This window comes from Carettochelys insculpta, chromosome 28, assembly GCF_033958435.1.
Source record: "Carettochelys insculpta isolate YL-2023 chromosome 28, ASM3395843v1, whole genome shotgun sequence".
In the NCBI taxonomy this organism is placed as follows: domain Eukaryota; kingdom Metazoa; phylum Chordata; order Testudines; family Carettochelyidae; genus Carettochelys; species Carettochelys insculpta.
In genome coordinates, this window is record NC_134164.1 from 10299823 (window position 1) to 10322514 (window position 22692).

Consider the following 22692-nt stretch of genomic DNA (forward strand, 5'->3'; position numbering starts at 1 on the left):
GGAGGCCCAGGGCTGGGCTGGTAGGGGGCTTCAGGTCGAGATTGAGTGGCACTGGCAGAGCCGGGGTATCCCAGGGCTAGGGTAGCAGGGGCTCTGGGTTGGGATTAAGGGGCACTACCAGAGCTGGAGGAGCTGGTCAGCACAGTGAGCTGTGCTCATGGGCTCTAGCCAACGCAGCGCCCCTGCTAACAGCTTGGCTATGTTCCAAAGAATGGGGACCAAGAAGTCCAGCAGATGCTGGTGCCCTGGAGGGGCACAGTGCAGCCCTGAATCTTGTCGGGGGCGGAGCCTTCCCCAGCCCCAGCTGCCTCTGTTGGTGCTGGACTTCCCCATAGGCCGTGTGTCTCAGCCTTTCCAGCCACACTGTGCCGGGCAGGCCATCGGGGCTGGAGAGGCAGCAGGCGGGTGAGTCAGAAGGATGTGCTCTGGGGATGGGGAGACGAAAAGGCAGCTGGCAGAGACATTCTCTCCTGCACACGTGCAGCCCTGCTGACTGAGCCCTGTAGACAGACCTGTGCAGGGGCTCTCCCTCCTTAGTGTGCTGGAGTTTCCGCTGCCGGAAAATCTCTGTCTCGTGGCTCTGCCCAGGGCTCCTTTGAACCCCCAGGTCCAGACACCCAGGGCATTTGGCCTCCTGCCTGAATCCCCACGTTGCACAGGCTTACCCACCCCTCCTGCCACTCACCGTGTCCCATTTAGCCCTCGCCCTCTCTTCCTCAAACTTGGCAAACTCCCGCCGGTCATGGATGGTGATCAGGAGCTTCCAGATGAGCAGCGTGGCCAGGCCGATGAACAGGATGGCCCCAGCCACCGAGAGCAGAACCAGCAGGACGTCAGGGCCCTTGGGACACTCTGGGAAGGGAGAGAAGGAATCCGGGCTCTGACATCCCCCCTTAACTCAGTGCATCTTCTCCAGCTCCTTCCCTCTGCCTCGGGGCAGCTATGCTGACAGAGAGCTCCTTCGCCCAGCGGCAGTAGCAGGTCTCTGTGCCCATAGAAGGCAGCATCGTGTGCCGAGACACCGAGCTGGGTGCTGCACTGAACCCCCCTAAGTTATTCGTGCACAGACATGTGGGGGCCTGAGAACACCCCTCTCCAAACCCCCTCGCTCCCTTCGGCTCCTTTAACAGCCAGCTGCCATGTCTGCAGGACCAGGCTGGGGTGCTCCGGGCTGGGCCTGGGGGTGAGATTCCCAGACAGTCTGGGCTAGGTCCTGGAAAGCACACTGGTGACAGCTGAGCTTTTGCTACTACTGAGTGGGCTTCGGCTGCCTCTGATACCACTAGCCCTACTGTCCCAGGGCGGCTCCAGGAGGGCTTTGCTCTCAGCTCTCCAGGCCGCCGCACTGGAGCAATGGGGGTTTCTTCCATTCAGACAGGGCAGTTCCCACTGCGAGGGACATGCTGCCATCAAAGGGGAAGGAGTGTGACGTGCACCCACTGGAGACAAGACAGGGCTGAGCAGTGGGAGATGTTAGGTCTCTGCAGAAGTTGCTTAGCAAAGCAGTGAGCCAAGGCGAGAGAGACAGGATGTTCCTGGCATGGAACAAAAGGGAATTCATTCTCGCTCAGCCCTCACAGGTGCCCAGGCTCTGGGTCTGTGGCCGCCAGCCTGGACAGGCTAACCATGGCTTTAAACACAGCTCCTGGTCCTGTCTGGGCAGCCTCTGGGGCTGGTTTAATACACAGCTGCTTGGCCTGGCCACTCCACCAGGACAGAGTGCTCTGGCTTCCTGCCAGGCCAGTCAGTCAGGGATGCCCTACCAGGGGCTGGCCACATGAACCCACATGGGACTCCAAGGCAAAGGGAGACCCAGCCCTGAGAGGTGCCAAGGCTTTCCATTCCCCTCGGATGGCAGGGGAGCTGCCAGACCTGACCTCTTTACATGGGCCCAGCCTGGATGAACAGGCCCGGGAGGAGGACGTGGTTCATGTCCACTGAGGTCTTCTGCTCTCCTCTTCACAGCTCGGTTGCATTTTCTGAATGCCAGTGCAGGGGTGCTGCTCTCCCAGCAGCGAGGGGCATGGAAGGGAGGCAGAGACACTCCAGAGTGACGGCAGCATGACGGAGACCAAACTCCAGCTGCTCGCCAGCTGTCCTGGCCCGAAGCCGCTCCTGAGGCAATTCTACTCTCCCTGCTTTGAAAGTGGCATGATGCTGCCTCAGGAGCAGCTTCAGGCCAGGATGGCTAGAGAGCAGGTGGACTCTCAGCCTCAGAAGACACACGGGAAGTGTCCAATGGCAGATGGGTGCACAGCCCCAGGCCGAGGGAAGGCTGTTTGCCACCTGCAGTGCGGCTGCTGGGACATATGGACCAGCTGGTTGGCTCTACTCCCTGGGATTTCCCAGCACTGCCCGTAGGCATTACAAGTCTGAGCATGCTCAGTCAGCACTGAGAAAAAGGCCTGACTCTTACATAAATACTAGCAGAACGGCGCAGTCCTACGTCCGGCTCCTGCTTTGCTCACTAGAGTGGCTGCTGCCTTTAGACATCACCTCCACATGGCCCAGCCGTCGTGCGATTTCCTGAGCAGCCCCCTGGTGTGCCAGAACCCACGTCTTGGGGAACCCCTTGGGGGCTCTCTCAGGTGTGTGAGTGGCACATAGACTTCAGGGGGTTGGCTCTGGGCCCTCCTCCAGCTCCAGACTCAGCTGAGGGCCTCTGCCTCTTGGCCAAGGGGGAAGGGCAGTCTCGGATACCGAGGAAGAAGTGGATTAGGAAGAAAGGGCAGGTGCAGGAGGGAGACTCACGCAGAAGGGGGTAAAGGCAGCAGGAGGGGAGAGGAGGAGCTCTCTGCTGGATGTGCCAGTGGAGGAACCACCAGGAATACCAACTCCTCCCCAGATTCAGGAGGAATTTGCACGAGAGATGGGGGTGGGGGTTGGCTCAAGGAAGAAGGGGGAGCAGGAAACCTAAACACCCTCCACTGAGGGCCTGTCCTGGAAGTGTGCCACAACCCTCCCCCGCCATACTGAACACGCCTGGGGTGACAGCACTGTTCCTATTGTCCCTGGCTAGCTGTGCTCTGCTCTGGGAGCATCCAGCCGTGATCCCAAGGCAGGATAGCAGTCTGAGCCGGCACACCCAAGGGAGGCCTTGGCTCCGGAGCTGTGCCCACCCGCCCAGCACGCTGCCAGCAGGATCTCACCCTGCTGGGGTGTGCCCAATGGAGCAGCAACACTGCCCTGTGGTGAATGTCTGGAGCCCCCGCCCAGGAGAGAAAGCAGCTCCTCAGTTTGGGCAGAGACGGAGGCAGCCAACTTGCCTTGCAGATGCCATCCGGGTGATGGGGCCAGGAGGGCTCCGCAGGGATGACCAAGGCATGCCTCCCTCCCAGCAGCAGGAGCAGGGCAAGCCCGGGCTCACCCTCCTTGGCCGGTGCTCGCTCCCCGTCTCACCTGGCTCCTCGATAACATACAGGATGGATTTCCCGCTGGAGTCCTCGACATACTGGAACCGCACCACACAGTCGTTCTCATCCTTGTAGGTGCAGTTCACCGCGTTTTTACCCTGGTCGCCTACAGGGCGGAGAAGGGGCCGTCAGACCAAAGCTTGCACCCCCAGGCCTGAGCAGATGCAGCCACGCGGGGCAGACAGCGAAGCCAGGGCCGGGCCTGCGAGTCCCTCCAGAGGCTTTGTCTAGTCCAGGAGGGCCTAGGTTAAAAGGAGCTGAACCTGCCACGAGATCCCCCACCCGCCAGCAGCTGTTCAACCGCTGCTCTGGGATGGCTGAGAGCCCCGGGGCTGCTGCTCTGTGGGCAACATGGTCCCAGCCCAGCCTGTGGAATCCCACCAGGCTCCCACCTGGCCTCTCTCGCGTGCTCACCCAGGGGCTCTAGGCTGGTTTTCCTTTTCACCCTGTTTTCAGTCACGCTAGGGCCTGATCCTGCTCCCACTGCGCTCTGCTGGAGGTGGGCCCCAGTGCCCCGAGAGCAGGATCAGGCCCTTGCCTGCATTTGCTTTCCAGGCTAGCCCCAGGGCAGGGAGGCAGGTGCTGGGCACCCAGGGCAGAAGGCGCTGCGCACTCGGCAGCGGGGCACTGAGCCCTAGCTGCATCAGGCAGGCAGCCGAGTGGAGGTCAGGCCTGGCTCCAGGGCGCGAGTGAGTCCCGACTTCGGCTCAGTGGGCGAACTCAGCCCTCCCTGGGGCCGGGACCTCCACACAGCCAAAGGGGGATGGGTGCCCCTTCGCATTATCCCAGCAACACGCAGCCATTAGCATCTCCTCAGGCAGGCCTGCCAGGGAGTTGGGTGGACGGACCCTGCCTGCCACGTGAGGACAGGGAGCTCTGGATCCTGCCTGTGACTCAAAGGGGGAGACCCAGGTTCCAGATCCCACTTGCTGTTAGTTTCTCTGCCGTACGGCCCCCTGACCCCGCCCCAACGCCCCACCCCACCAGGTGCTCCCAGCCCCTCCCCTGACGCCCCACCCCCTGCCAGGCGTTCCTGGCCCCTCCCCTGAAGCCCCACCCCCTGCCAGGAGTTCCCGGCCCCTCCCCTGACGTCCCACCCCCTGTCAGGCGTTCCCGGCCCCTCCCCTGAAGACCCACCCCCTGCCAGGCGTTCCTGGCCCCTCCCCTGAAGCCGCACCCCCTGCCAGGTGTTCCCGGCCCCTCCCCCGATGCCCCACCCCCTGCCAGGCGTTCCCAGCCACTCCCCCGATGCCCCACCCCCTGCCAGGCGTTCCTGGCCACTCCCCCGATGCCCCACCCCTGCCAGGCGTTCCCGGCCCCTCCCCCGACGCCCCACCCCCTGCCAGGCGTTCCCAGCCACTCCCCCGATGCCCCACCCCCTGCCAGGCGTTCCTGGCCACTCCCCCGATGCCCCACCCCCTGCCAGGCGTTCCTGGCCCCTCCCCTGAAGCCCCACTCCCTGCCAGGCGTTCCCGGCCCCTTCCCTGCTCACCAAGCTCCTGCACCACCTCGATCTCGTCGCGGCAGGTGCGGCTGCACGTCTGCTGCTCTGTCAGCGTTCCCCTCTGGAACTTCTTACACTCCACGCACTCCCTGAGGAGGAGGAGGGAGGAGACAGTGATGAAGGGCAGGAGCAGCAGGGGGTGCTATGGGCAGCTCCAGGGTTCCCTGGGAAGAGCTCCCCTAAAAAACAGACTCTCAGCTGTGGGGCCGGGGCTCCCCCAGGATCCCTGCCAAATGGAGCGGTGGGAGGATAAGGGTCACCCCAATGACTGCAGCTGCTTCACATTGTTCCCTTGGTCCCTCTTGCCCAGCACCTCCATTCCCAGGGCAGGTCCCACCAGGGCCACTCTGCCTCCTGACAAGCCACGGGGTGACTGGGAGGCTCCCCCGGGGATCCCAGGGCAGGGAGCCCTGATCCTGGCCTCATGCAGGAGCGCCCCCGTGGCCCTGCGCGTGCCCCTCCCTCGTTTCACACGAGACAATCAGCCACCGCTTGCCACCAGGATTTCATCACCTGCCCCCTTCCACCTCCCCAGGCTGTGGTCACAGCATCCCACAAGCCCACAGCACACCTTGCTTCTGGGACAACCCCTCCTAATGAGGTGCACCCGGAGCCATTCACAGAGCCTGCGCCAGCTGCGCCTCTGAGCAGGCCCGCCAACAGCTGCGGGGAGACAAAGAGGCGGCTGCCCCTGGGTTCAGCATTTCAAGGGGGCCTGGAGCTCCCGCCCCACCAGCTGGAACTCTGGGGCTCTCGGAAGTGCTGTGACAGCACTGCTCTGCTTGTGCACGGCTCCGGAGGGAGCCCAGCATCGTGGTCCGGGGGGCACCGAGAGCTCACTGCCCGGGGCCTGGCCCCTTCCACTCTTGGCCACGGAGGCTGCCGGTGCAGCTGAAATCCCTGCGGCCAGCCCACCCCCTGCCAAGTGAGCGCCAGCAGATGGTGGCTGAGGAGCTGGAGATGGGTCCTGGCTCTGCCTGTCGGCAGGCGTGTGGCCCAGCCAGGGCTAATCCCCAAGACGGACGGCGGCGCTCTGCCCCCCTCACTTCTTGATGGTGCAGGCGTCGGGGCAGGTGGGGCACTTCTCGCAGGTGTCCCCGTAGGAGCCGGCCTGGGTGCACTCGCACTTCCCGCACTGGCAGATACCATGCCCGCTGCACACCAGGCCGTTGCTGGACATGCAGGTGTCGGTGCGGGTTGTGCAGTTGCAGTAGTCCCCCATCCAGTCGGAGTCGCACAGACAGTCCCCACAGCTGCACTGCCCATGGCCTGCGGGCGAACGCAAGGGTGTCAGGAGCCGGCCGCAGGGCAGAGAGACCTGCAGGCTGCCCACCTCGGGTGATCCCTGCTTCCTGGGGTCGTGGGACAGCCACGGGGGGAGGCCCTTGGAAGGTGGGGGGGTTAATGCTGGATGGGGAGTGGCTGCGACATAGACTCATGGTCTCCTAGGGCTGGAAGGGACATCAGGAGGTCACTGAGTCCAGACCCCTGCCTAAAGCAGCGTCAACTGCAACTAAATCATCCCAGCCGGGACCTTGTCAAGAAAGGACTTAAAAACCTGTAGAGATGGAGATTCCACCACCTCTCTAGGTAACACATTCCAGTGCTTCACCACCCTCCTGGTGACATAGCTTTTCCTGATATCCAACCTACTCCTCTCCTTCTGTAACTTGAGACCATTGCTCCGTGTTCTGTCTTCCCTCAGCACTGAGAACAGCCTCTCTCTGTCCTCTCTAGAGCCCCCTAAGCTGCTATCAAATTGTCCCTCACTCTTTTCTGCAGCAGTTTCTCTTCATCCCAGGCTCAGCTCTGCAGGTGTCTGTGATTCCTGAGTGCCCCACACAGCTCTTCACCTCCTCCCTGCCCTATGCCATGCTCTGCTAGTCCAGTCCCTAGCTGCACCTTTACCACCTAATCCTGGCCTACAGCGCCCTATGCTGGTCCCACCTTGGGGAGCCACATGTTGCCCTGCTGACTCCCTTGCTCTGCTGTGGCCTGCCAGCCCAGCCCTTTGTGGAATCAGCTACGCAGCCTCAGGGATCTACTCCAAGCTGCATCCTCCAGGGTGGCAGGAGGCAGCAATGTGGGGCACTGTGTTTGGGCCACAGGGGATTTACGCTGTCTGTTTGGAACCAGCTCAGACAGAGAAAGAGATGCATGGCTGGAAATCCCCGACTCTTGCTCATTTCCTCCCCTGGCCCCTAAATCGTTAGAACAGGCCACTCCAGAAACCCAGCCAGGTTCCCCACACACAAAGCTGGGACAGGAGCTGCAAAGCCCGGACCCATGTCCAAACCCTCTTCCATCTTGGGGCGCTCTGGCTGGCGGGTTTGGGTCCTGTCCACAGGAGCACAGCACACCCAGCTGCAGCATCCACAGCGAGGCCAGCACAAGACAACCCGGCCCCTGTGCTCTCGGAGGCAGTGGGAACTCTGCTGGTCGCTGTGACTGGGAGCAGGACTGCAGCCCCAGCTCTGGCGTCCCTTGGGGAGATTGTCTGTGGCTGCAGTTTCCACCCATCTCCGTGCTCAGCCCTGGGGGGAATGTGGCGGCTGGAGAGACGGAATGTGTGACTTTCTAGATAATGGGAAACTGGGGATGAGTCAGCGGAAAGCTGGCTGGAAAGGCATCAGGAGACCACATGGGGGGAAGGGCTGGATGCAGGGGAGCTGTCAGTGCGGCGGCTGAGAATCGAGGTGGGTAGCCACAGCCCGAGAGGTGCCCAGCAGCTGGCACGAGGCACATGAGAGAAGGACATTAGTACAAACTTTCCTCTCACCCATGTTACAATTGCTCAGTGGGCTGCAGGGAAGATGGAGGACTGTGGGACACAGACCAGCCCCACCCAGGAGCAGAAGTGGCAAAAAGTACCCCAAAAGCTACCTGAGTACAATGAAGATGCAGGGGGTGTGTGTACTTCTACTCAAGTAGTTTTCCAGAGGGACACGGGTGACTTGTACTTAAGTACCCCTCCAAGCAGCTGCACTTTTACTCTCTTGGCCTACATTTCCCATCTCTGCCTGGCAACCTTTCAAGCTCAGAAGAAAAGGCCCGACTGATCTCAGCCCCTCCCCGAGTAACCCTGGATTTGCCGCCAAGTGACTGAGAGTGGGCCCGACAGCCACGGCGGGCCCTGGGATAAGGTGGAGGCCTGGCTCTGCGGCTCCAGGAAAAGGATGGGAGGGCAGCCCTCAGAACCCCCTGGATTGCGGTGCTGGCACCCAGCCCCTCCCTCACAGCCATCTGCACGGGGGAGCAGCACGGTGGCGGCACTCCAGAGGGGCCTAGAGCTCCAGCCACCGCTGAGGTCAGTCACAGAGGTGGTGGCCAGAGCTCAGGGCCACTTTGAAATGCCAGCTCCCTTTGCCCCCACCCCCCCCACTGGTGGGCCTGCCTTCGAGGGAAGGGGCTCCCCAGTATATGTTTCAATGCTGCCCCCACCTTGCAACAGCAGAGCCCGTCTGGGCGATAGATGCACCAGGGTTTGTTCGTTTGCTGGCCAGCAGCAATTTGTCCCGTCCAAACACCCTGCGCAATTGCACTGCATGACAGCCAGGGGAGCGCGCGAGGAACTGCCTGAGGACCAGCTGCCCCCAGAGAATAGGCTGGACAGGGGCAGGGGCAGGGGCAGGGGGGAGTCCTTCCAGCACTGCACAAGGGCCCTTATCGCCTGAGACACCCCCACGCTCACCCCGTGAGATGGGGGATCTGGCGGCATCCCTCAGTAAAGACGAGCCTGGCCCTCCTGCTCCCATGGCTGGGGCACCAGACACATCACAGTAACGGGGGCCCCCGGGGGGGCGGAGTCAGAAAGCTCCGGGGGCGCTGGGACGGGAGCCAGGGAGGGGCTCTGTTCGGCAGGGGAGCCCAGGCACAGACAGCAAAGGTGTGTCAGCTCCCCTGCGGCAGTGCCCCCCTCACTCCCCAAGACCTGTACCCTAGGGCCAGAGGACCAGCAAGGGGTGAGGGCTCAGGGGGGATTTTGGGGCTCTGTGCTGCCCCCTCTCCTGTCCCTCAGGATGTGAAGGGTTTGAACCTGCTGCTGGAAGGAACCGGGACTCCTCCCTGCTAGGGCAGGGCAGGGCCTGGCCCGATCTTTATTCAGGAAGCCTGTGAGCAGGGGAGCTGGGGAAGGGCCTTGCTGGCCGCCTTTCAGGACATGCTGTTCCGAGTCAGGCCGCCGTCTGCTCCCTCTGTGAACTCGTGACAAGCACCAAGGGAAATCAACACACGCAGCACCGACGCGGCTGGCTGGAGAACGGAGAGCATGGGGACTGGGCCAGCTTGCCCTGCTGCATGGGGTCTCCTCAGATGATCCTCAGACCGCCCACTCATGGTAAGCCACCAAATGCAGCTGCCTCTGGGGTGGGACCTGGCAGCTGCTTCACAGCTCGGTACAACAATAGAAATCCTGCCTCCAACTGCACAGATGGAGGAATTTTAGGCAGTGTGGAATTACATAAGCTGGAATAAACAAGTGTGAACCCGCTTTTCTTTACAGATCTTGAAAGACTACTTGTTTCACAGACCCAGCTCTGACACAGGGCTAAGACAGAGGGGAAGGGCACAACCTTGGACAGTGGTGGCCAGCCGGTGGCCTGCAGGCTGCATGCAGCTCAGGAGGGTTCTATCTGTGGCCCACAAGACATTTTATTCACTGCTGCCCACATGCAGCCTGGCCAGATCCCGCTGGTTTCTGTCCATGTAGTGCTTTTCCTATTGCTGTTTCTAGAGTGACCTGCACGTAAAGCAAGTTTAACCCATACATCTGGGGGTTGCCCACTGGCCTATGGAGTGGCACCTACACCACTTACACAGGTAAAAAATAAGTCCCCTCTGCTGCACTAGTTGTGATCCAGCTACCTCTTAGCTCATGCTCTAGTGGCTCCTGCACTAAGCTCCAGAGGTCCCAGGTTTGAGTCTGCCTGTGGACGGTTACACAAGGGCCCATGACGGGCGGTGTGTGGGATTCCACACCACACTGACCATGACAGCCACGTGCTCCCTCCGCAGCCAATCACAGTGCTGCTGCACTTCCCTTTGCAGCCAATCACAGCGCTGCTGCACTTCCCTCCATGCCCTCTGGCACCAAGTGCTGTTAGCCAAACTGCCCTCTCCTGGGATGCTGGCGTGTCGTGGCCCACAGAGATGAAGGAGGGCCACTCGCTAGCCTAGGTTGCCCATCGCCGGCCTAGGGAGTCACCCATCCCTCCCAGCCGCCCAAAGACCCAGGGGGTGGCCACTCACCCGAGCACATCTCGCCCTTGAAGCGGACGCAGGAGAAGTCATCGCACTCGCAGTACTTGCCCGTCACCTTGCCGAAGTCACTGGCGTGGCAGATGCACTGGCCGCAGAGGCACTCGCCCCGCTGGCTGCACAGAGGCTGCCCCACGCCGGGGCTGCAGTTGTCCTGCTGCGAGGGGCTGTACTCCTCCTCGGAGCACTCGCAGCGGGAGCCCAGCCGGCCCTGGTGGCAGCGGCACACGCCACACTCGAAGGTGCCATTGCCCTGGCTGCAGGCAGGGCTGTCGGGCTCGGCGTGCTGCTGGCAGGTGCAGTTGCAGTGGAAGTTCACCAGCACGATCAGGCTGTCCTTGAAGCCCACGGGCTTGATGGTGAAGGATTTCTGCTGCTGCTGGGGGCAGCCACGCACCTTGGCCTCGATGCTGAAGCTTACCTGGGGAGGCAAGCGCCGGGGTTTGATTCAGGCAGGGCTGCTCCAAGTGCCGCTGAGGTGGCCTGGCTGTACGGCTGGAGACCCAGGGCCCTCGCCCAGTCCCTTCCATGTGTGTTTGACCCAGCTCCAACTTCAAGAGTCTCTGTACAGCCCCTCTCCTGTGTTCATCCCAGCTGAGCCCAGCCAGGGAAGACACTGCAAGCATGCAACCTTCTCCCACGGGGCCGTGGCACATGGGGAATGTGTCCAGGGCTGGAGCACGGGACAGTCCCAGAGCTCTGGGCCAGCTCCTGCACCTGCATCCCCCTCCCCGCAGGCTGCCAGCTGGCAAGACTCACCGTGTCTCCTATCTTGAGTCCCATGCAGGACTTGAGTCCTGGAATGACCTCGTTGTTGAGGCAGGTGGCGTTGAAGGAGAGGGACAGCTCCTCGGGCAGGTTGCGCACCTCCAGCTCCACCTTGGAGCGGATTTTCTGGGGGAGGGAGGAACAACATGCCTGGGACTTAGGAAAGGGCACGGAGAGGGGGTAGCTGGGCGCCAGACGTGGGGAGCCCTCACCAGTGCCAGCGCAGAGATACAGGCCTATAGTGATACAGAGAGGGTGCCCCACGGTGACACCTTTCCTCAGCTCCTGCCCTGGGCTGGATTAGAACTGGGGACCCACTAGGGAGAGAGGGAGGTTGTTTGAGATCAGGGCATGTCTCTGAGATGCACTTGGGAGAAGGCTCGCAAGCCAGCGGTCCTTCCTGTGCCACAGGGACATCAGCCAGGGGGCCAGGAGGAGGGTGGCCCGGGGAAGAGGACCAAGTGGGGAAGAAGAATGACCTCCTTTCCTCTGAGCATCGCTCAGGCACAGGTGTGCAGTTGCATCCTGGGAGGCTGCTCAGGGCATGGACAGCTGGCAAGCGTCTCGGGCTTCTCCAAGTTTGCACGCCGAGGTGGCGGCTGCTCAGGCCTGGAGCTCTGGTGGGAACGAGGACAGCCAAAGTGCAGGTGCCTCCTTAAGGGCTGAGACCCTGCGGAAGCACCCCGCCCTCTCTGTTTTGCTCTGCTTTCAGCATGCTCCTCCCAAACTGCTGCAGGCAACAGCCTGGGGAGATGCTGTCGGCTGCCCCGGGTTGGGCGCTCACACTCACCCCATAGGACTCGACAATGAGCTGCAGGACGTTGCTGGAATCACTGGACAAGGTCCCCACGGTGGTGCCTGGAATCAGCTCGCTGTAGTTCTGGGGAGAAAACATACAGCACCTGGATGTGGTCGGGAGACTTGGCTGGCAAGGCCTGGCGCTCAGCTTGGCTCATCAGTTTCATGGAGCCTGGGCAGGAATATGGCACTAGCAGTGTGACCCAAAGCTCTGCACCGGGGTGTGGTCATGCCTCCCTGTGGGAGTGTTTGCAGACAGAGGAAGCACAAGGCCACGGCTAGAGCCCTGGCCTGGGAGCCAGGAGAGCTGGGCTCTGTTCCTGGCTCAGCTGCAGTCCTGCTGGGCAGCTCAGGGTGGATCACCTCCCAGCAACAGTACAAGGAGCTGGTCCTGAGACTGGAGACTGGAGCAGCATTAAAGGCCTGGCCAATGGGTTTCTAACCACCTGGGAGGAGACTGAGGGCAGATGCAGGATCTGTGGCCTGGCCCAGGGGTCTGCCTGCAGATGTGACAGAGGGCTGGCTCCCAGCTCCAGTCCTCAGGTAGGGAGGGAGATGGCACCTGGGGGTAGGAGCTTCCTGGGCTGTGGATGGGGCACCCTTTGTGGCCCCGCCACTGTGGATGCCTGCCTGGAGCAGTCACCTTGTAGAGGTTGACCATGTTTTCCGTCACAGCGAAGATCAAGTTGATATTTTTTTGGGAGAGTTTCTCTGTCATCAGGCCCAGTGAGGGATAGTCCTGGGGAGCAAAACGACTCATCAGATCCTGGGGAGTTCTGTGGGCTCTGAGTAGATCATGTCACCCCCTCCCAGCCACCCCCCTCTCCACACAACACGCCTCAGCCGGCCCTGCCAGCCTGGCTCACATTCCCCTCCCCAGGAAGGCTGGGCAGCCGGAGGCCTGGCTGGAGGCAGGATCTCTGTCTGCCCTCAGCAGCCTGCATGTGGGACGCAGTGTTATCACACACCCATAGCCCATTTCCCCTGCGGTCAGTGCGCATCCTCCCAGCAGAGTGAGGGTTTCCTGCCTTATGGGTAGACGTGCACACCCACACACACATCCCTGTGTAGAGACAACTGCACACAGGGCTCCTGCGTTTACGCATGCAGGAGTGCACATACTCCTAGCTGCAGCCCCATGCACTCGTGTACGTGTTCCTCCGACCTGTGTTTACCTGCCAGCCAAGTTCCCCAGGAGCCCCCTTCCCACACCTACATCCAGGTCTGCATGTCGTGCTTTGGACCAAGCAGGAGTGTCACATTCCGTGGAGAGCCCTCCACCCCTGCTCCTCCCTGCTTGCCGGGACCTGCATTTACCAGTGTGGTGGAGGCTGAGTAGAGGTTATCCTTGCCAATGTGGCACTGCCCGTCGTTGGGCTGCACGATCCCCGCCAGCCTCCCGTCCAGAGCAATGTGGGTCTTGGCATCTGTGGTGAAGACCAGCAGGTGGGAAGCATCGTTCCTCCAGCCGATCTGCTCCTGGTGCCAAAAACAGGAGTGGGTTCTCAGCCCTTTCTGTGGCTTAGCGCTGCAGGACAGCTCCAGAGGCCACACTTCCCTGTAGCTTCCGGGGGGTGACCCACACCCAGAACAATCCAGCAAGGAGCACCTGGCCAGGGCTGAGCACTGGAAGAAGTATGGGCTGCTCCTAAAGATGGGATGCAAATTAATAAGGGGGACACCCTGAAGCTGCAGGGCATGAGCTGCACTGACGGCCTGGGGTCAGGAAGGATTTCTCCCAATGGGCAGATTATTCCATTGTCCAAAATGCGGCTCCTGTGCCACATGCTCTGAAGCATCTGGCACCAGGCCCAGAGACTGGACTAGGTGGATGGGTACGCTGACCCAGCCTGCCAAATCCTGCCTTCAGCATTCACCCCCCGCCACACCGCACTCCTGCCCGTCTCGCTGCCCTCACTGCACTGTGATGTGACCAGCCTCCAGCATTCCACCTGGTGACCCTCCCATGCCCCAGGCCAGAGCTCTTACATCGCAGACGGTTGCTTGGATGATGGCATCAAACCCCCCTTCGGGTGCGTCGCGGTTCCGCGAGACATTTTGCTTGCGCACCTCCTCATTGAAGCGAGTCACCTCGTCCGTCAGTGTCAGGACATGTTTGTAGCCAAACATGGGCAGGCACGTTTGGTGGCTCCTGCAGGGAAGGAAACATGGAGAGGCGCCCTGGAGTTCCCAAGACAGAGCAAGGCCAAGCGCATGGACCTGCAGTGCCCCTGCTGCCTAGTACACAAAGTGGCTTGCAGTGGCTTTATGGTACGGTGCTTTTCAGCCATTTCTGTCTCAGAGGGGCAGCCGTGTTTGTCTGTCCCCCCACAAAACCCCAAGGAGTCCTGTGGCACTTACAGACTAATAGATCTATTTGGGCATAAGCCTTGTTGGCAAAAAATCCACTTTGTCAGACGCATCCATTTAGAATCATAGAATCCTAAGGCTGGAAGAGACCTCAGGAGGTTGTCGAGTCCAGCTTCTTGCACAAAGCAGGACCAGTCCTAGCCAGGACTTTGACAAGCCGGTACTTAAAAACCTCTAGGGATGGAGATGCCACCACATCTTTAGGTAACACATTCCAGTGCTTCACCACCCTCCTGGGGCAATAGTTTTTTCCTAATATCCAACCTAGACCTTCCCCACTGCAACTTGAGACCATTGCTCTTTGTTCTGTCATTCGTCACCATTGAGAACAGCCTCTCTCCATTCTGTTTAGAGCTCCCCTTCAGGAAGTTGAAGGCTGCTACCAAATCACCCTTCACTCTTCTCTTCTGCAAACTAAAACCCAAATCCCTCAGCCTTGCCTTGTAGGTCATGTGCTCCAGCTCCCTAACCATTTTGGTTGCTCTCTCCAATGTGTCCACATGGGGGGGGCACCAAACTGGATGCAAAACTCCAGATGTGTTCTCTCCAGTGCTGAATAAAGGGGAATAACTACTCTAGATCTCCTGGAAATGCTCCTCCTAATGCACCCCAATATGTCATTAGCCTTCTTGGCTACAAGGGCACACTGCTGACTCATATCCAGCTTCTCATCCTCTGCTACATAGCCAGTTGATCCCCATCACTGCTTAATCATTTCTGTCTCATCCCACTATCCCATCCTGGAACTCCTTTCCTAGCTAGTGGGGAGCAACAGGGGACAAGCAAGGTGGGCTCTTCTCTCTAACTACAGCTTGAACCTCTCTCATTCAGCACTTTCAGGGACAGATTCTCAGCCTGCATGAATCAGAGAAGCTCCCTTGACTCACACAGCTGGGAATCTAGTGGAATGCCTACCACTGACATCCTTGTGCTTTATCATAAAGCCAGTTGGCTTGGTGCACCTCCAATCTCCATGCTCCTTTGAAATCAATGCAAAGACTAGTTCCACCACTGCTGCTGCTTCCTCTGGGTTGGGACTTACTCATAGCACGGGTTGTCGATGGCTTCTTGCGGGGAGATGTACATATATGGTGAGATGGGCTTGTCCACAAAAGCCCCGAAGCCAATACGCAGGTTGCTGGTCAGCTTGCCCATCTCAGTGGCTAACTTGGTGCCCAGGTTCTGGATCTTTCGGAGATCGTCTTTCATAGAATTGGACAGGTCCATCAGGTAGTAGATGTCTACTGGATAATCTTCCACCTGGCGCACTTGGACGGAGAAGATTTGGGAATCATCTGAAAGGTAACACAGCAGGGGAGTTAGGAGCAGGTAGAGGCAATCTCTCATGGATTCCAGGGGGGTGGAAACAAGGTTAGCTGATCACTGGGACCTAACCCACAAACCCAGATGGAAGCCGAGTGTTGTCTCATTGGACAGGAGTCTTCTGCTTCCTGGAGTGTCCTATCCTGCTGTGGGGAGACAAACTGCAGCGCACAGTCCTTGGGATCAAACAGCAAAGTCTCAGGGTTCAGGAAAGTGCCAGGAAGAGTGCACAGAGCCTGCACACATGGTGTAAGGCTGTCGCATGGGTAAGGCAAGGGTGTCCCCAGCTGGGCATGATTCTTGCAACCCACCTCAAATAATCTGACCTCTGGGTAACAACTTCTGGGCATAAGCAGGGGTTGAAGTGGGGACTAAAAGCACACACTGAGCAGCAACAGGCCGTGACAGACTTGGTGTGGCATGGGATTCTAGACCTGACTTCATGTCCTCCACGTGGGCTGACCTGGGGCGTTCAGTAAGTGCGAAGCCCTGCTGTGGGGACGGCACCATCCCCTGAGCACAGAGGATGGGGTGTGGGGGAGGAAGGGGGGGCAGGCAGTGCATGCTGCTGGATTCCAATGCCACAGAGCCACCAGCTCTGAGCTGCAGCTTGCGAATTGCCTGGTTGTCCTGGTGAAGAGCATGAGCGGCTGACTCATTCCAGGGACACAGACAGAAGCAAGACTCGGCCATTCTGAGTTGGATGGAACTTTCCTCCCAGAAGGCAGAAGAAACCCCCGGGAGGAGAGACAGAGCAAACCACACATGACAGGTGTTAGTCATGTCACTTAGCCTGTGACTGAGGTACTCAGGTGACTGTGGTGAGATACAAACCTGTATAGACGAGACATGGCCTTTCACCCTCCCAAGACCTAACCAGACCCTGACTGGATTGCTGCCGGCACTCGGGGCCTGGGCTTCCCCCCAGCTCTTCCGAACCAGAATCCCAGGCTGTGAGTGAACAGCTGTGCTCTCATATACAGCTGAAACGGATTATGGTTTTGTGGGGCCTGAGTCAGAGCAACTGGGGGGCCCTACCCACTGCATCCTCCTGCCCCTTGCGGGGAAATGGGGTCAGAGTGTGGGGCAGCCCCACTCTGCCCACCTGTCCAGGGCTCCTGCCAGGGAGGAGGGTTGGGTGGGCTGAGCTCTCAGCTCCACCTGTCAGCAGAAATGCTGGGCAAGGCAGGTAAGGTGGGTCGGGGAGGTGGCCATTTTCGGGGGGCCCCCAGTTGGCCAGCCAGTGGCTAATTCACCACTGCCTAGTGACTGCTCCTATGCTTCCAACGGCTCCCCACTGGGGCTGGCACTAGCACTGACTCGGCCCTTCCGCCCTCAGCTCAGTGCCCCAGGGCACCTCTACCCACAGCAATTCCCTTCTCTCCCACCCTCGTGCTCCTCCTGGTGCCCGGAGTTCATCCCGTAGTGGCACCACGGCCGGGCTGCCAGAGGTCCATGAGGCGTTTCCCAAGTCACCTTCTCCTGTGAAGCAGTGGGAAGGGAGGGGGGTGCCTGGGTTGTAGCAGGTCTGGGGTTCATTATAATTAGGGTGTGAGAATATTCCTGTTCTGGGACCCCATGGTTTTCCAGATACATGGCCCCAGTCACCTCTGGCTTCTCCTCCTCCCCGCAGACTTCAGGGGCATAGGTCTACCTTGCCAGCTCCACAAAGTTCAGAGGGGAAGCTACTTGGCTGCCCAGTGTGGGTGAGGAAAAGGGGAGGGTGGCCAGGTTCCCTGGAGGGGAGCAGGGATACAACCTGGCTCACCTGTGGCAAGGAAGGGGGCTCGAGGGAGCAGGCACAGTTGGGAGTTGCAAAGTGAAGACAGAAGTTTCAAAATGTGCATGTGGATGAGATTCTTATTTGCGGCTCTAAGGAATTCTCAGCTCCTCGGACCCCCTGGCCTCGCAGTGAGCAAAGCACGCAGACCTCACCCATGTGGCTGCAGGCCAGGGTAAGCAAACGGAGGCCCCAGAACAGCTCCTCGCTTGTAAGGGAGAGGCCAAGCTCTGGTGCACCGGACATGGGCTGATGAGTCAGGAGACCTGGGCTGTCATCCCAGATCCACCACTGACCCGGCATCTGACCTTGGGCAAGTCCCCTTCCACCTGCTTCCTGGGAAGTGCGGGGCATGAGGGCACCTAGCACAGGGGTCCCAAGCTCCGCTGAGGTCTGTGTGGTGTGCGGGCTGGTTTCAATGGCATTTTACTCAGGGCTGGAATAAGCAGGCTGGGTGTGTTAGCTCTGTACCCCCAAAGCACAGCTCCGTGTTCACCTGCTATCACATTGGATGAGGGTTACCTCTTCCAAAGCACTGCATTGGCTCCCATTTTCAAACACAACTTCCATGTCAGTTGACCTGGCCTGGCTTTGTGACTCAGTTTCCCCTTCTGTCAAACAGGAAGGATACTGATCTCTTTTGCCGAGCCCAGGGCTAGCTTTAGAAGTGGGCGACTGCCCAGGGCAATGGGGTCAACTCCACTCCCCGCTCCGGCCAGCCCATGGCCCTGAGCTGGGGAGGGGCTGTGTTGGGTGTCCTGGCTGGGGTCTCTTGCCATATATTGGACTCCTGCGGTAGGGGAAGGGAGGGACAGGACTTCCTCTTCCTGTGCAAAGGACTTTCCTAGGGCGAGCTCACCCCTTTCCATGGGAACCTCCCCTGGCTGCAGGAAGCTTCACCCCCACCTGCCCAGTGCCTTCCCCCATTGCTTCCCAGCTGTGGGGGAAGTGTCCCCCTCATTTGGCCAATGTGCCACTTTCCCTAGGGCCGGCCCCTGGAGGGCTGCCAATGGCTACGTCTACATGTGAAGCCAACATCGAAATAGCTTATTTCGATGTAGCAACATCGAAATTGAATAACGTCTACACGTCCTCCAGGGCTGGCAACGTCGATGTTCAACTTCGACATTGCACGGCACCACATCGAAATAGGCGCTGCGAGGGAACGTCTACACGCCAAAGTAGCACACATCGAAATAAGGGTGCCAGGCACAGCTGCAGACAGGGTCACAGGGCGAACTCAACAGCAAGCCGCTCCCTTAAAGGGCCCCTCCCAGACACAGCTGCACTAAACAACACAAGATACACAGAGCCGACAACTGGTTGCAGACCCTGTGCATGCAGCATGGATCCCCAGCTGCCGCAGCAGCAGCCAGAAGCCCTGGGCTAAGGGCTGCTGCCCACGGTGACCATAGAGCCCCACAGGGGCTGGAGAGAGAGCATCTCTCAACCCCCCAGCTGATGGCCGCCATGGAGGACCCGGCAATTTCGACGTTGCGGGACGCGGATCGTCTACACGGTCCCTACTTCGACGTTGAACGTCGAAGTAGGGCGTTATTCCGATCCCCTCATGAGGTTAGCGACTTCGACGTCTCGCCGCCTAACGTCGAAGTTAACTTCGAAATAGTGCCCGACGCGTGTAGCCGCGACAGGCACTATTTCGAAGTTAGTGCCGCTACTTCAAAGTAGCGTGCACGTGTAGACACAGCTAATGAGAGGCGCTATACAGGTTCTAGGCATTATTACTGTGATGTCATTAGAGGAAGGCTCCCAAGCACCTGATGGGATTTTGAAGTTGGGAGTCAGGTACCTCAGTCACTGACGTGCTTCTGACAATGTTCTCCAGTAACGAGTGCGGCCTCGAGTCTCAGCTACACTCCCAAGGCCTCAGCAGCTTGCCTGGCCTGGCCTGCTGGTGACCTCCATGCATTAACATTGGCCTCTTGACACAGCCTTCCTCTTTGTATGGCCACGAGGTTGAAAGCGGCTCTGCATACTTAACCCCCACCCCCTCGTGCACGGCTCCGTGCCACACTACCGGCGCTGTCAGGTCCTCCCCTCAGCCCTAGCAGGGGTTCCTTGGCTCCTACCTGGGCGCAGGTGCAGCTCAATTTTCTGAGGGCTCATTTGGGTGGTGTCAGTCTGTCCCGAGCCAGTGTCGCTGAGTGGCTTGTTCTCGAGGATTTCCGTGCGGCTGACTGGGTACTCGACAAAATCTTGCACGCAGCCATTGCGGAGGAGGTTCTTTTTGAGGTCGCAGCGAGGACTTCCCTGCCCCAAGTCCTGTGGGGAAGAAGGTGGAGATAGGAGGAGCGTCCTGGTGGCACTGACTGGGATTAGGCCAGAGGCAGGGGCGGAGGGTCAGGTGCTGCTGCGAGCAGGGTTGTAGCTTGGAAACCCCTCAGCAGAGAGATGGGGGTGGACCCAGATTGGATGGCTGGAGGAGGCTGTAGAGAGGCCTCCCTTTAGCAATGCAGAGGTAATAGAGCCTGTGGGGCTCCTGTCGCCACGTCCGGCCTTCCCAGCTCCATGCCCATCACTCTGTCCAAAATGCTGCTTGTCCCTCTGGGCGCCTCCCTGCCCCAAGCAGGCCCATCATGGGCTCCATATCAAACCCTTCATCTTCTCCTCCAAGACTCTTCCACTGCCTGCGATCTCACTGCTGGCTGGGCTGCACCCTCCCCTTCCAGCCCTGTGCATGCCTCAGCCTGCCTGGCTCCAGAATCCAGGCCTCTTGTGTGCCCTGCCTCAAGTGCGGGTTCAACACCCCCCACCCCAGCTACCACTCGGGCATGGGCTGGTGCGGCTCAAGTTTGGAGGTGCTCAGCCTGGCCCCTGGTGAGTGTAGCTATGGCTATAGGTGTGGGCTGCCTGCAGCCAACGATAGCCTCAACCTTGGGTAGCCAGGAGGAAGCCCTTCCATCAGCCTGGGCTTTTGGTGTCAAGGATCCCAGGTTTGAACCCCTTGGGGGACGTGTGCTGGCGTTAGTTTCCCGTGGGCATGAGACAATAGGTTTTAGATGCTGGCAAATGTTTCCCAAGTGAGTCGGACTCTGCTTTGCCGCTGAGGATCAGACGTATCACCAAAGCAAACCCACCATCCCCCTAGCCCAGGGTCCTTCCAGTGGTCCCTGTTCGGTGAGCACTTGGGCGGCCTCCCAGGAGAGATTCAAATGCCCCCCATCTGATTAGCAGAGCACCCACACCCGGAAGCCTGTGTTTCTGTAGGTGGGGCACATCTGCACATGCCTTGGTGCACTTAGCAAAATTTATTCCGCACATGGATGATGGAAATTAGAGGCAACATTGGTCCTGTCTCTGCCCTTGGCCAGCAGCTCCAGCTGCTGCTGAGGAAGAAACTGTGCAGGGGCAGTGACAGGCGAGCCCAACTCTAGCGCCATTGACTCCTGATCCCAGTAATTACAGGGCCTGTTGCAGAATGGCTTGAATCCCTTGTCATCAGGGCTAAGATGGAAGGACCCAGGAGTGCCGCTGGCTCAGACCTTCCGTTGCAGGTGCTTGGCAAACAGCAGCTGGATTTGCTGGGAGAAGGTGAGAGGCTGGCAGAAAGCGGGCATGGAGCAGCCAAACGGGAGTCTCACCTCCCAGGCCTGGAGGTCCCCAAGCTGGGAGTGCTTGGCATGGGGGTGGGGGCTGGGAGGGGGCAGCCGAAAGCCTGGAGCTCTGCCTGTGGGTGGGTTTCCAAAGCTGCTGGAAAGTAACAGCCCACTTGTCCCCCATCTCCCCCTGGAAATTGCTCCTGGACAAGTCCGCCAGCTGCGGGACATCCTGTCATGCTGATGAGATTAATTCTTGGAGGAGGAAACCACAGACCTAATCTCACAGCTCCTGCTTCCGGCAGGCCGCCGCACAGGGGGGAACAGAGCACCAAAAAAGGAGAGAAAGAACCAAACCCGCCAGAGCAGCTGAGTGGCCGGAGGTGAGCTGGGACCAGAAATGTAAATGGCAAAGTCACCGTGTCTCTCCGGCCCCTATGGCATTTCTGGGAAGCCCTTTCTCCAGAACCAGTGTCTAATGTGCTGAGGGCGAGTGCTGCTGGCTTCCCTGGGATGCTCGCTCTGGGGTGGGGGTTCTCAGGCAGTAACTCAACTCCTGCCCCCAAGGGCCATCTGGAGACAAAGGCCACCAAACAACATCAGGGCTCTGTTGTGCTAGGTGCTGTACAGCCCTTGGCATGGGAAGTAGGGAAGGGGGGTTGTGCAGCATACCCAGGCTTTAGGCATCCCAGCAGCTTAAGGTCCCAGCCACTGGCCCTGTGCCCCTGCCTACCAGGGTCCCAGCTGCCAGCCCACTGCTGCCCAGGGACTCCCCTGTCAGCCCCAGGTCCTGCTCAGCCACTGGCTCTGCTGCTGGGCTGTGCATGCACAGTCCTGAGTGCTGGCCCCAGCTCTGGGGTGGGAGGGATGGGGGAAGGGCATGGACAGAGCTAAAGTAGGGGGCACTCAACAGCCCCAAACCTAAAACTGTTCTAGCCCTACAGTGTATAGTTGTACAGCACGGGCTTGTCTACACACAGGCATTAATCTGGATCACGGCAGGGGTGTGATCTTAAAACAGATTAACTATTCCTGATTAAAGCCATATGTGGACACTCTTATTCCAACCTAGATGAGTCAGATTCATTGGCGTTGCTCTGGAATAACTCCCCAGTAAGTCAAGCTTAAGAGCCAATCCTGTCACAGAGAACTGGTGCTCTCCAGACAGGCCAGGGCTGGGACAGAGCAACAGGTGAAATGACAGACACAAGGCCACACAGCAGGTCTCTCGGTAGAGGCAAGAATAAAATCCAGGAATCCCCAGTCCCAGTGCAGCCTCCCTACCCATTGGGCAGCGCTGTCCCTCTTTCCAACGGAAGACATGAGCGCCCACCCTCTGAACAGCGGAGCCTCTTTGATTGCTCTGATGCTCACAGGCATCCCATATTCCCTCTGCTTGTATCTTTTATCCTTTCCCTGCAGCTCCCGGCAGTGTCTAGTTACACGGTCAGTTCTCTGGCTTGATGTCTGTTTGGTGGCTGTCCGACTAGAGCCCTGGCTTCAGCTGAGCCCTGGGTAAAACCCAACAACAACTGGATTGGAATGGGCTCTGGAAACGGAACTCATTTAATTTGGCTCAGATTTCTTCCTGGCAGCAAATGTGATGACCTGTTAGACACCAAGCATTTGGGCATGACCCCGCAGCCAGGCACCTGGGAAATAACTTTCTACAGTAACTCAGAGCCCTGCCCGTCCAGTTCTGTCACTGGCCGCTGGAGATATCCGAACTGGCAAGCAAGCAAAGGAGAAATTGCCATGATGCCCCTCCAAGGCCCCAGGCTACCCAGTCCTCACATTCCTTAGGTCTCTGCCACCTCACTAGGTTCAGCAGGCAGCCAGCAGTCAGGGCCCCTTGCTAATGCTTGTGACCAGGTCAGGGACACGGCAGCCAGGGAAAGCAGCTGAATCTAGCCATGCAGCACT

At 59.4% G+C, this 22692-nt stretch overlaps 1 protein-coding gene across 1 annotated transcript in view; it reads right to left on the minus strand.

Moving 5' to 3' along the window:
* The window catches only part of ITGB3 (integrin subunit beta 3), a 42349-nt gene that overhangs the window by 2999 nt on the left and 16658 nt on the right, over positions 1-22692 (minus strand). Inside the window, exons 3-14 of the mRNA XM_074978824.1 lie at positions 19303-19495; positions 15152-15404; positions 13729-13891; positions 13057-13218; positions 12383-12478; positions 11732-11821; positions 10933-11067; positions 10165-10594; positions 5964-6186; positions 4906-5006; positions 3400-3519; positions 686-852 (exon numbers count right to left, since the gene is read on the minus strand). Of these exons, the coding sequence (XP_074834925.1) occupies positions 686-852; positions 3400-3519; positions 4906-5006; positions 5964-6186; positions 10165-10594; positions 10933-11067; positions 11732-11821; positions 12383-12478; positions 13057-13218; positions 13729-13891; positions 15152-15404; positions 19303-19495 (2133 nt within the window). The remainder of the gene's footprint in view (positions 1-685; positions 853-3399; positions 3520-4905; positions 5007-5963; positions 6187-10164; positions 10595-10932; positions 11068-11731; positions 11822-12382; positions 12479-13056; positions 13219-13728; positions 13892-15151; positions 15405-19302; positions 19496-22692) is intronic.